This window comes from Ambystoma mexicanum, chromosome 8 (assembly GCF_040938575.1).
Source record: "Ambystoma mexicanum isolate Mex_15411 chromosome 8, UKY_AmexF1_1, whole genome shotgun sequence".
Taxonomy (NCBI): Eukaryota; Metazoa; Chordata; class Amphibia; order Caudata; family Ambystomatidae; genus Ambystoma; species Ambystoma mexicanum.
The window spans coordinates 1,440,804,767-1,440,818,385 of NC_090929.1; the positions used below are offsets into that span (position 1 = coordinate 1,440,804,767).

At 49.2% G+C, this 13,619-nt stretch overlaps 1 protein-coding gene across 10 annotated transcripts in view; it reads right to left on the reverse strand.

The window, feature by feature from the left end:
- Window positions 1–13,619, reverse strand: part of LCOR (ligand dependent nuclear receptor corepressor) — a 735,064-nt gene that overhangs the window by 429,238 nt on the left and 292,207 nt on the right. For 8 of the 10 annotated variants that reach the window (XM_069611589.1, XM_069611594.1, XM_069611591.1 and 5 more), the window contains one exon: window positions 1,383–1,436. The exons of the other annotated variants lie outside the window; for them this stretch is intronic. In XM_069611589.1, the coding sequence (XP_069467690.1) occupies window positions 1,383–1,436 (54 nt within the window). The remainder of the gene's footprint in view (window positions 1–1,382; window positions 1,437–13,619) is intronic. 10 annotated transcript variants of the gene reach the window in all.

Here is a 13,619-nt window from a genome sequence, read left to right on the forward strand (position 1 = left end):
TAGAGAGCGTGGAAGAGAAATGGGATCTAAACAGTTGGGGAGTTATACATAGGGGGCGAGTTCGTACATTGGGAGATTATGCATCCACATTTGGGGATACACCTTTACAGAAACTCCAGTACCTGCGTATTAGATCAGCAATGGCAGCGCGCTGGACAGAGTTCCCTTCCGAACCGGACTCACATGCTCAACACATAAACCTACGCCAGAGGGGAGCAAGACAACTATCTCGACCTTGCAAGGACACTATGCAAAGGCCCCGATATCAGAAAACAGTGGGCAACAGACCTGGGGGTAGCAATCCCTGAGGCATTAAGGGAGAGTAAATGCCAACTGACAAGGGGAGTGTCTATGAACTTGAGATACCGACTTATACACTTTAAGATTGTAAATAGACTATTACACTCCTGCGAAGGTGTCCAAGGTCAGTCCCCTAAGTGCAGGAGAGTGCCAATGTTGTTATAGCTCAGAAGCCAACCTGATGCACATGATATGGGATTGCCCCAAAATAGAGGAATATTGGGGGAAGGTCAAGGACACTTTGGACGCAATACTGGGGCAATAATTGCAACTAACACATGTGCAACGTATTTTGGGGTACACAATAGAAACACCATAGACTGCTAAACCTATGCCGTGTACTGGCAAAGAGATCTCTTCTACAATGATTGACATGGAAATGCCCCCCACACCTCATCGATAAGATTGGCTCCATGATGTAATGTGGGACAGCATGGAAGAGGAATTGCATTTGCCCCTAGTGGCCGGGCCATGCCGCCCAAAATACATGGCAACATTTTCGTCATTACATGGTGGATTCTGTTAATAATGTAGATTGATAAACGTTTTGTGGTTTGGATATGGGAGCAATGTGGTGGACTGCCCCAGGGAGAGACCAATGTATACATGTTAACTATCCACTCTCGTTTTGATGAGATGCGTTAATGTTGTAAGGTATGTGGAGCCTCGAGTTTAACACCTTGTCAGTACTATGAGTACCTGACGTATAATAAAGTTGTTAAAAAAATATATAGTTTCAAGCAAAAAAAGGTTTCTCATTCCTTCAAAGAAGTTCACTCTAACCCTTAAGGCAACCATATAAGTTCTTCAAACATTCACATACCCAGGTAGCCCGTCTTTTTGAAGGTCCTAAACCTCTTAAGGTACTGGGAAGCAGTCTTCCAAAAACTGGCTATTGATGCCAGCTTAAATAACAGTCTTTTCTGTCACTGGCACTCGATTCCATAACAGCATCACAATCTTTCTGGGGAGCCTAGACATGAGCCATGCAATCAAATCATTCTCTATTATTTCTTGTAGACTATAGGTGTATTCAAACATACTCGGCCAATCCAACACATCAAGTTTAGGATCATACATACTTGCAGCTTCTTTAGGCAGGCAAGGCCTCTTGGGACTAGTGGACCTAGAAGACCCTGAAAGGAAAGCAGAATAGAGGGATATCTTTTTAATTTCCATTTCATGCTGCATTTCTCCTTCTCCGAGATTCGCCTCCTGTTTGCTTTCAGAATGTACTTCAAGTTTTTTGAATTCCAGCTGTTTTCTTAGTCTTTCAAGTGCAAGATATTAGGGGCTTATATTTGGACCTTGCAGGGTCAGGATAGGAAGTGGCTCTGGCATAGGGGCAGGTTATGGTAGAAGGTTGCTCCATTCTGGAGACTCCTCTCTCCCTTCTTGCAAATTGGAGTGTAACTCTAAACTAGCATTCTCATCATTCTCTTCCATATCATTTTGGTTAGTAGGTGTGGCAGGCCTACCTGCTATACTTTGGCGATTTAACAACCTTGTAATAAATTCACATGTTCTTCCTTTCAGAAGCAGACCCCTTGCTTTACACAGATCTTTCAGTTGATCTACAGTCAGGCTATTGAGGGCTGACTCATTAAAGTTATCCATACTAGGAACGTTACAAGTTGATTATCTTTTTGGTGGAGCTTAGCCATGTGGCTGATTTAGTCGGGCACAAGTACAACACAGTCACTGTAACCACTATATGCCAATCCCACCACCTGCCACCAGTGTTAGGTAAGAATTGGTGCCGTCGCACTGTGCAAGACTACACAAGAGACTTATCTGCTTGGAATTAGGTAACCCACCTTTTGGTATAGGTCTGTACTACACAAGTTGGTAATGTGACTGAGAAGTGCTAGGCAAGATTTGGTGCAGTACCCGTTGGGTGCACAACAACCACCATGACCTCCTGGCAATAGGAACCCAACATTTCGTATAAGTCTGTACTACACAGGTTGTTAGTGTGGCTGAGCAGCCAGGGTTATCTCGAGATGGGTCAATGTGAGCAGTAGGGTGGTTACACAGATTCACAACTGCAAGAACGCAAATAAACACACTCAAGGTTGATTAAACAATTAATTTAACAGTCAGTTTGAATAAGCCTTCTTCAGAAGTGGCAATATAATAGTAACACAAATACACTCCAAAATACACTCTTAAATTTCTCTAAATCAGCAAAAGTACCTATTTGGGACGGCACACAGACACTTCCTACACCCACAGGTGACTTAAATAGCTAGGACACGGGACATTAAAATATCACTGGTACATTTAGAGCAATTATGAGATGGTGTCAAAGTAAAGAGGTTTTAGAATAATACAAGAGATCACATACATTCTTAAGCAGGAAAGTACTTTTGAAACCCCCCAATGCAAAGTAGGTTAAACCTTTCCTGGAAGGAAGGTACAAACACACAATCAGCAGGGAGAAGAGTCATTCAGGGAGCCAGGCCAGCCAATGTCAATTGGGCAAACGTCTAGGTGAACTGAAGCACTTAAGTCTTTGTAAAAAAAAAAAAGTAGAATCAAAGTAGGGCCACAAGATGGGAGGCTTGTGAGGGGTAGAAGATGCAAGCAACTCTACAGGAGCAACCAAGACAAGTCTCAACTGAGAACAAGTAAGGCTACAAGACGAGGGGTAGGTTCTTAGACTGTACAGTACCTTTGGTTAGAAGAAATGGTTCCAGCTGGCTTCTGTTCCTGAGTGGCTCTGCAGATCCTTTTGTTCCTGTGCCTCAGTCGTGGTGACAAGAGGGAGGACTTCTGTGGAATCCTGCAATATAATGGGACGGTCGGCAACAGCAAAGGGAAAACTTCAATTCAGTGGCACTTCAGCGTTTCAGCTCCTCGCATATGATCGCAAATAGCAACAGCGGTTCTCGGATACCACTTCAGACTTTCCTTGCTTCTGGGGTCCAGTACTCTGTTGAGGTGGCCCAGGCTTGTCAGTCCGGCTTCAGGGAAGTCCCGAGGCGCTTCCTGGCGCTCGGGTCCAACATAAAAGCAATCCAATCAATTTGGTGTTCCTCTCCCTGGCACTTCGGTTCCAGCAGCAGTCTAAGTACAGCCAGCTTCGAGAGGATGTCCAAACGAGTTCACTTTGGAGTCGATTGGTCCCACCAACTCAAGGGGCGAATTCGTCCTTGCAGGGCTTCTCTAGTCGAGGCGAATTCAGAGCTTCAACACAGCAGCAGGGCTTCACCAGAAAACCAATGGTCCAGGAGTTGCAGGAGGCGTCTCTTCCAAGTTCTTCTTTGGATTCCTTCGTCCAGTGGTCGACTCTGCCTTCCAAGCCAAAAAGCCTTGCCTTTTATGCAGGTTTCTCAAAATTCATTCCAGCCTAGCTGTCAATCACACAGAAGGGTGGCAGTCCTTGCCGGACAGCCAGCCAGCCCGCCAGCCCGCCAGCCAATTACCTTTGGATGCATTCCTGTAACCAAGGGGATTAATCACAGGGAGTTTCGGGCACCTCCCTCACTTCCTGCTCCTGCCAGACATATTGGAGCCAGAGGTGGGCTTCACTTGTGAATCCTGCCAAAGACAACGCACAAAGGGACCAAACCTGGTTTGGCACACAGTAAATCTCAAGAAAGACCTTTCCAGCAAGAAATGGCGAAAAGAGAAGACCGGTGCAATTTTGACAAAATGGGCACTCATGGGTGCTTTACTGAGCTGCAAACGCAGCCTGCAGTAAAAACTTGAAATGGTAGTTAAAAGCAAACCACTGCCACCAGCCATGCGTTGTAGAAAGGGTAACAAAAATATTACATTAGAAACTAGACAAAGGGGATACCAAGTAACCACTCCAGCACCCCATTGTAAGAGTGTGCTGGGTCTAGAAAGTTACAAATGTAAGTAAAGTCAATGTCACTTTACTGCTCTTGGAAACAGTAGTTTATCCAAGAGAAGGTATCTAAACCTTTGGGAAATCTGAACGACTTCCCAGTGTCACTGCACTGAAGGTGCTGTGTGTCACAATGTAAAAAGGATGCCTATGGAGTTTGTCAGACTCCAAAACCAAAAAGGAAACAGTTTAAATCACAGCAAAGTACATGAGAGTGGGAGTGGGAAAAAGGTCTCACTCTCCAGGTTGAAAATTAAAAAGTCCTAGCCTCCAGCTAAAGTGCTGGGGGTCTTTAAGGTAGAGAGGAATTGACATTTCTCAGAATTCTCCCTAACAAGCAGCCGGGCCTATCTCAGTACATGTGAGCTGTAGAGCTGTATGGATGAAATCAGCCAATACAACACTTACACTCAAGGTTTGTTATAGTTATTTAATTAAAATCAGTTTTAAATAAACATTCTTTAAAAAGGCAATTGTTTGTAAAATGTCAAGAAAACTTTTGAATTACTTCCCAGAATCAATAAAGCTGGTGAATACTCTTTGAATATGCTCAATACACTTCTACACCCTGAAGTGACTTCTGATGGGGTCTCGAAGGTTGAAGGGAATTGGCACAGAAGTACAAGTTACTCTCTTACCTTGTAACGTTCTTTCGATGGGATGGTCCGACGACTTATTCCATATCTATGACAGTAATCACCACAGCTGTGCTGCTTCAGAAAATCTTTCGGCGTCTGCGTCCTGCGTCAATGACGCCGATGCGCCGCCCTCAAGGACCTCCTCTGACGGCAGACATCACTGGATGTTATAAGTAGGACGCACGACGCCCGTAGCCTTAGTTGTAGTTTTTTCCCCAGAACGTGTGCCACCAGTCTTCTGCCAGTCTGACACACAAAGCCTTGCGGAAATGTAAGCTGCAATCGCATAAGAAATTCTGTAGCGGGGAAAGGTAGGGAGGGAGCGATATGAAATAAGTCATCGGACCATCCCATCAAAAGAACGTTACCAGGTAAGAGTAACTTGTTCTTCGAGGGGATTGGGTCCTGCGACGTATTCCATATCTATGACAGGCTCCCAAAGCAGTACCGATGCAAGGAGGTGGGAAAAGAATTTAGAAAACAGAAATTTAGCATGCTCAATCAAATTGCAGAGTAAAGGACTGCCTTGCCAAAGGCCAGATCCTGCCCCCGGATGGAATCGAGGGAATAGTGACGTACAAAAGTATGTACCGAAGCCCAGGTGGCTGCATCACAGATGTTGCGGATAGGAACACACCTCTGCTGGGCAGTAGATGCAGCCATACCCCTGGTAGAATGGGCATGTAAGCTGACCGGTGGGTCCTTACCCACCAAGCGGTAACACAGATAGCCAAAATAATCCAGCGAGACAGTGTTTCGTCACAACCTGTCCCAAACGCTTTCCAGCGTAACCAATAAAGAGATGATCGTCCACTCTGACCCGGGACATGCGTGAAATATAAAAGCTTAATGCTCTCCTAGGATCAAGCCTATGGAGCCTCTCCTCTTCCTTACCAGGATGTGGAGGATAAAATGCCGGAAGAACAACCTTCTGGCCTAAATGAAATTCTGACACCACCTTCAGAAGAAAAGGACGAACTCTGAGGACAACCCTGTCCTTATGAAACACAGTGAAGGGTGGCTTAACTGAAAGTGCTTGTAACTCACTCACTCTGAGAACTGAAGTGACCGCAACTAAAAATACTGTTTTCAGAGTTAACAGTCTCAAAGGGCATGAATGCAAAGGCTCAAACGGAGCACCCATCAGAAACTTGATAACAAGGTTCAAATCCAAACCGGGCACCTGGAAAGGTGACAGAGGGAACACATTAGTCAGCCCTTTCAGAAACTGAGAAATTAAAGGAATTTTAAAATAGGAACACTTCAGACGAGCGCTTAAATATGGACAGCGCCGCCAGGTAACCTTTAATGGTACCCACTTGAAGGCCCCTGTGGGCCAAAGAAAGCAAAAAAGACAGAACCATGGGAATTTCACATGCAAAAGGATCCACATTCTTAACCCTGCAGTCGCAGAACTTCCTCCAATGGCAACGGTACAGGGACTTTGTTGCGGGCCTTCTGGCCGGAAGCAACACCTCCATCACATCTTCAGGGAGGTCCCAATCCTTATACCTCAACCTTTCAGAAACCAAGCGTGAAGGTTGAGGGACCTGTCCTCTGGATGGAGAACCTGACCCCCCCCCCTCCCGTGAGAGCAGATTGTCTCGGTAGGGAAGACGACATGGAGGGCAGATGGACAAGTCGAGAAGGTCCGGGTACCACGTCCTCCAGGCCCACGCCGGAGCAATGAGGATCATCCGGGAACCGAACCTCCGTAACCTCCGCAGTACTTGCGGGATGACATGGACTGGAGGAAACGCATACAGCAGTGGGAATGACCACTCCACCACAAACGCGTCTCCTAAGGCTCCGTTTGGAGGAAATTCCTGCGAGCAGAACCTCTCGCACTTCCGGTTGACACTGGAGGCGAAGAGATCCACTTGAGGGGTCCCCCAAAGGGTGAAGATCTCCAGGAGAATCTCCTGAGCCAACTCCCACTCGTGAGAGATCGCGCTCTGCCTGCTCAGAGCGTCCGCCGTCTCGTTTTCGTCTCCTGCCAGATGAACTGCCGAGATCGAAACTTCCTGCTGGATTGCCCAGAACCAGAGTTGCATCGCCTCCCTGCACAGAGGAAGTGACCCTGCCCCCCCCCCCCCCTTTTTGTTGAGGTAGTGCATGGCCACAGTGTTGTCCGTCAGGATCAGGACATTCTTTCCTCGCACAATCAGCAGAAAAGCCTTCAGGGCTAGCCCAACGGCCCTCAGCTCCAACAGATTGATATGGAGTCTGGACTCCGACGGAGACTAAGGACCGCTAACTGTCAACTTGTTGGCATGAGCTCCCCATCCCGTGAGGGATGCGTCCGATACGAACGTCACCTCCGGCCAGGGCAGCCAAAATGGAGCCCCCCCCCTCATCAGATTGCCTTCGTCGGCCCACCACAGAATATCCTGAGCGACTGAAGACGGCACCTAAACAGGGTCCGACATCCTGCCAGAGGACAGACCACTGGAGCTTGAGTGCCCACAGCAAAGATCTCATCGCAGCCTGGCCTCTGGCACCAGAAGAATGCAGGATGCCATGAAGCCGAGCAGTCTCAAGAACTCGAACACTGGGAGAGTCTGGGCAAGTTGAAACTTGTGCACCATCTGCTGAATCTGATGAATCTGACGAGTCCTCACCTGGGGAGGAAAACACTGCCCAAGGGACGTGTCGAGCAGTGCTCCGATATACTGGAGCCTCTGAGTTGGTGTCAAATGGAACTTCTTTAAGTTGAGGGAGAAGCCCAGCTTGTGGGGGGAGTGGCAGGTGACTGACAGATGATCCAGGACTTGCTCGGGAGAGCACGCCCTGATCAACCAATCGTCCAGGTAGGGGTAGACATGAATCCCCCTTTCCTGAGGTGCGCTGCCACCACTACCATGAGCTTGGTGAAGACTCTCGGGGCGGAGGTCAATCCAAACGGCAGGACCCGAAACTGAAAGTGCGAGTCGCCAACCGCAAACTTCAGGTACTTCTTGTGCTTCGGATGGATCGGCACATGAAAATAAGCGTCCTTGAGGTCGAGAGACACCAACCAGTCCTGAAGTTGAAGGGCCTGAAGGACTTGAGAAAGAGTAACCATCTTGAACTTGTCCTTCCTGAGGAATTTGTTCAAACCGCGCAAGTCCATGATGGGTCTCAATCCCCAGTCTTTCTTGGAAATCAAAAAATAAGGGGAATACCATCCCTTGTTCCTCTCCGCTACAGGCACCAGTTCTATATCGCCTTTCTCCAGCAGGGATGGAATTTCCTGCACAAGGAGCGGATCCGGACTCTTCAAAGAGATTCCCCAGTGGATTATCTTGAGGCCTCTGCCGGAAAGGAAGACCGTAGCCGTGGGTTATGATCTCCAGAACCCACACATCTGAAGTAATGGCGCGCCACTCTGCAAGATGCTGTGCCAGCCTTCCCCCAACCGGCAAACCATGGGACATGGCCTCATGACTGAGCTGAAGCGGCTGCAGCGTTGACTGAGGGCAAAGAGGCAACAGCCCGAGCGGCCTTGGCACCTCAAGTACCTTGTTTTCCACCTCTGGCACTCCTACGGTGGCCCCTTTGACTGGCAACTCCTCTCGCTTTACTAAAGGATGAGTAATAATGAAAGGAACCTCCCCTCCATTGGTGTCCCCTAGGACGAAAAGGCGGAGGTTGTCAAACTGCAGCGCCCAACGACTTCGCTGCAGCTTTGGAGGTCTGCAACCTCTCAAGGCTCTCGTCAGCCTTGCTGACAAAAAGATGTTCCCCATCAAAGGGCATGTTGAGGAGCCGGGCCTGCACATCAGAAGCAAACCTGCGTATCACGGTGATCGCCGCCATGGACCGGCTCACGCAATCTGCCATGTCCAAACCCGACTGAACAGCCTCACACAGCATCCTTGCCATCCTGAACCATGGCAAGGAAACCATCCCATTCATCCCCTTCGGGAATATGTTCAGCCGCCAGGAAACAGTTCCACAGAGTGCGTGAAACGAGACAAGGCACAAATGGAGTTGGCCGCCTGAAGCGCCGTACCCCCTGCAGAAAACCCTTTCTTCGCCGAGCCGTCAAAACGCTTGTCGTCCCTATCAGGAGGGATGGTAGGGTACGACCCCTGCTTTGCCGGGGCCATAGCCACCTGCACCACCAAACTCTCCGGAGTAGGGTGCTTGGACAAGTAGCAGGGGTCAATACTGGCAGGGCAGTATTTTCGCGGCAAAGACTTGCTCACTGCCGGGAGACTCTCCGGAGCAGTCCAAGCCGCTGCCACTCTTCTTTGCAGAGCCATATGGAATGGCAGTACCGGGTCAGTTGGTGGACCAATGTCGAGGATATCCATAAGGTCATCCTGAACAAACTCCCCTGGGGGAGCAGACCATCCTAAGTACTCGGTGACCCGTGACATAAGTCGCCGGTACAAAAAAAATCGGCATTAGTGCCAGGCTCAGGCCTACAAAACTTCACCTCCAGAGAGGTGTCCAGCCCACTAGCATCATGCAGGGACTGCCTCAGGTCCTCCAACTGGCTATGGCCCGAGAGAATCTCGTTAGGCACCGTGTCAGGCACCATGCCATCATCAAAGCCCTCATCCACCTCTGAAATGAATTCCAGATGGCGGTAAGAAGGCACAGAACTGGAACCAAAGCCATGCCAGAGCCTTCCTAGGAGGTTCCCCCGAGCCACGGGGTACCCCCCCCCCCCATCGACACGGCGTCGAGTGAATCGGCGCCGACGACAGACACGGCACCGACAGCATCGACACAGGCCTCGAGGGAGGAGCCCTGAGCGTGTCCCTCGACATCCTGGGCGCCGACAACTTCCTCGGAGGCGGAGCCTCGAGAGTCCGTCGACTACCTCGGTGCCACAGGCGTCGATGTCTTCCATGAAGACTTCACAGGCTTACTCGGTCTCGTGCTCGTCGAGGACCGGGCATGCCGAGAACGATTCCTCTTGTCCGAGCAGGACCTTTCCCGCGAATCGTGACGACCACCCGAGCCCGAAGGCGTGCGAGCGGCGTCTCTCGGCTGATCACGACCGACCCCACTCGGAGGCGCGGACGGACCAGTGCCCTGCGATTCGAGAATCGCCAACATTTTCTTCCCGAAGGAAGCCCATTCCTCCGGTGTTGCATGCTTGGTGAGGTAAGCGACCCGCCGACGGGCGGAGTCCTCGGATGTGGACGGGGAAGGCGACCGATGACGGCGCTTCCGGGAGTGCCTCGAAGAGGCAGAGGAGTGGCGAGACCGACTCCAGGACCAGGACCCACTGGACTTCCGACGACGACACAGAGTCGCCCCTCGAGTCGTCCGTCGAAAGCCCGGCAGACCTCGACTTCTGGGGCTTGGACACCTTACCTACCGATAACTTCTTGCGCTCCCGCAAGGCTTTCAACGTGAGCGACTGGCAGTCGACAGTCATCCGTGTCATGGGCCTCCCCGAGGCACCAGAGGTAGGTGACGTGCGAGTCCGTGACCTTCATCTTGGACCCACAGTCCCCGCACTTCTTAAAGCCCGTACGCGGTGTGGAAGACGAGGTAAACATCTTCACGAAGAATAACTTCACAAACGAACAGGTTCGAAGAACCGAGATGAACAACAGAAACTCCAAAGAGTCTAGGCGTACCGAAATTCACGAAGCAAACACGTTCGCGAAAAAAACAGAACTGAGGCTACAGGCGTCGTGCGCCCTACTTCTAACATCCAGTGACGTCGGCCGTCAGAGGAGGTCCTCGAGGGCGGCGTATCGACGTCATCGATGCAGATGCCGAAGATTTTCCGAAGCAGCACAGCTGTGGTGATTACCGTCATAGATATGGAATACATCGGAGGACCCAATCCCCTCGAAATGAAAATTCTCCCCAACAGGGCTCCCATTTTAACTTTCTCTGGCTAACCGTGAGAACTACAGTTCTCAAGGGTAGAAAGGAACTTTGGATCCCTTTCACATTTTATTAGGCGAGACCAGCCACATTATGTGTAGTGCTGGGGAGATCCAGAGTATGCTCCTTCTCATTTTAAATATAACATTTCTGTTACAAGAACAAACTTACCTTTAATGGCTGGTGGCAGTGAACCTTTTTTTATTAATTCGGTGGACCTTCACCACAGGCACCCATTTATACCGATTTTACCAAAATGGCCCTGGGTCTTCCTTTTTTCGCCATTTTACCGTTTGTCCTTTCTTGTTCCTTGTGTGATTTTTTTAATCCTCAGCAGAAATCCTGTTGATTCCCCGCCCAAGCTCTTGAGTGTCTGAAGACAGGAAGCGAGGGAGGAGTTCAAAACTCTGCAGCCCATTGTCTGCCAGCCTGCTTTTGAGAAACCAGTTCAAACTGGGCGGGTGGCTGTCCTGAAGGGACTGCCAACCCCCCCACGCCCATGTTTGAATGTTGCAAGGCTGTTTGATTGGCTGGGTTCCTGCATAAAAGTCTGATCCTGGAAGCTGAAGTTAGTCGACCACTGGAACCAAAACCGATGAGGATGAAAGACGCGGCTGAGATTTCCAGCAACTGGAGAGCCTGCTGTAGCCCTTCCTTCCAATCGACCTGGGGACTCCAGGAACGACAACCCAGAGCCTGGTGAGACCCGCTAGAATGAAAAAGACCTGCTTTTTGAGCCATCCCAAGCCGTACTGTGACCTTGCGGGCTGCAATACCAAAATACCCTGGGACCTCAAGCCATTGTGCTTTGCACAGTCTTCCGACTTCTCAATCTCGCTACTTTATGGCATCCTGCTGGACCTCCAGAGACGTGAATCGAGTCTGAAAAGGACCCTCACCATAGTGCTGGACCTTGCAAACTATGAGAATCCGAACAGCGATATTCTGTCTTCAGTGCTCCTGAAAAAGGCGCCAAATCCAGAGTCGCATCCAGCAGCGAAGAAAACCTCGTCTAGAGCCTTCCCTGTGATCCTTGCTGCAAACGTCCTTCCAGTGTCCTGTCTTCTTGACAAAGTAATTCTACGACCAGGTTTTTGGCTACAGGTGCTGAAGTTCACCTGCTGCAAAATTGTTAGGCACGATTGTATGCAGTACCCTGTGGGAGACTGCACCAGCCTTGTCCTCTTGGCAATAGTTAACCCCAAACTTTGCTATAAGCATGTACTACACAAGTTGGTAGAGTGACTGAGCGGCCAGGCTTATCTCAAGGAGGGGTCCATGTGAGCTGTACGGTTGCAACAGAGATTCACAGTGACAAGTATCCAAATAAACACTTACGCTAAAGGTTTCTTGATTAAACATTCATTAATTTACCAGTCAGTTGAATAAGCCTTCCTTAGAAGGGGAGAAAAATATTTAACACAATAATACTCTCCAAAAATACTCAGTTTCAGTAAATCAGTAGATACCCATTTGGGATGGCACACAGATACTTCCTATACCCCGAGGTGACTTAAATAACTAGGACACTGAGGACATCTATCACTGGCACATTTAGAGCAATACTAAGGTTAGTGTCAAAAGGAAATTAAGGAATAAAACAATGGTTAACAAATCTTCTTAAGCAGGTAAGTACTTTTTGAACTCTCCATAACTAAATTAACCCTTACTTGGGGAAAAGTTAAAGCACAAAGTCAGAGGTAAGAAAAAGTATTTCAGGGAGCCAGGACAGCCAATGTTAGTTGAGCAAAAGTCTAAGCGAGCTGAAGCACTTCTTGCAGGTAGGTAAAAAGTCTTGCACAATGTTCTAGAAGTCTTCGTATAAAATGAAATCACTGTAGGGCAACAAGCTTGTGAGGGGCAAAGCTGCAAGCAGCTCTGCAAAAGGCAACCAAGACAAGTCTCAACTGAGAACTAGTAAGGCTATACAACAAGAGGTAAGTCCTCTTAGTTTTACAGTACCTTTGGTTTGAAGAAAGTGGTTCCAGCTGGCTTCTGTTCCTGTGTAGGTCTGCAGATACCGTACATGTGCCTCAGTCGTGGAGACATCCGGGGACTACTGCACTATGAATTGAAGGTCGGCGGCAGCAATGGGCAAACTTCAGATCAGCGGCTGTCGCAAATAGCACCACCGTGGTTCTCGGATACCTTTATGGACTTTCCTCACAACTGGAGTCCAGCAATCTGTTGAGGCGGCTCAGGCTTGGTCCGTCCTGCTTCCTGGGAGTCCGGAGGATCTTCCTGGAGATCAAGTCCGACTTAAAAACGAGACACTCTATTCTAGTATTCCTCTGCCTGGCAATCTGTTCCTGCAGCAGCAGTGGAAGTACAGCCAGCTCCGAGAGGATGTCAAGACTAGTTCGCTTTGGGGTCGATTGGTCCCACCAACCCAAGGGGAGAAGTCATCCGTTGCAGGGCTTCTCTAGTCAAGGCGAATTCAGAGCTTCAGCAATGCAGCAGGGCTTCACTGGGCACACCAACGGTGCAGTAGTTGCAGCAAGCGTCTCTTCCAAGTTCTTCTTCGAATTAGTTCGTCCAATGGTCGACTGCCTTCCAAGCCAAAAGTCTTGCCTTTTATGCAGGTTTCTCCCATTCATTTGCAGCATAGCTGTCAATCACACAGCAGGATGGCTGTCCTCAAGGACATCCAGCCGGACAAACCTTTGGGTGCATTCATGTAACCAAGGGGATTAAGCGCAGGGAGTTTCGTGCACCTCCCTCACTTCCTGCCACTGCCAGACACGCTGGAGGCAGAGGTGGGCTTCACACGTGAATCCTGCCAAAGGCAAAACGAACAAAGGAACCAAACCTAGTTTGATGCGCAGAACAATTCTCAAGAAGGATCTTTCCAACAAGAAATTGCGAAAAAGAGACAACCAGAGCCATTTTGACAAAATGGTCACCCATGGGTGCTTTACTGCAGTTGCAAATGCAGCCTGCGGTAGAAACACAATGGTAAGACAAAGTAAACCAATGCCGCCAGCCAT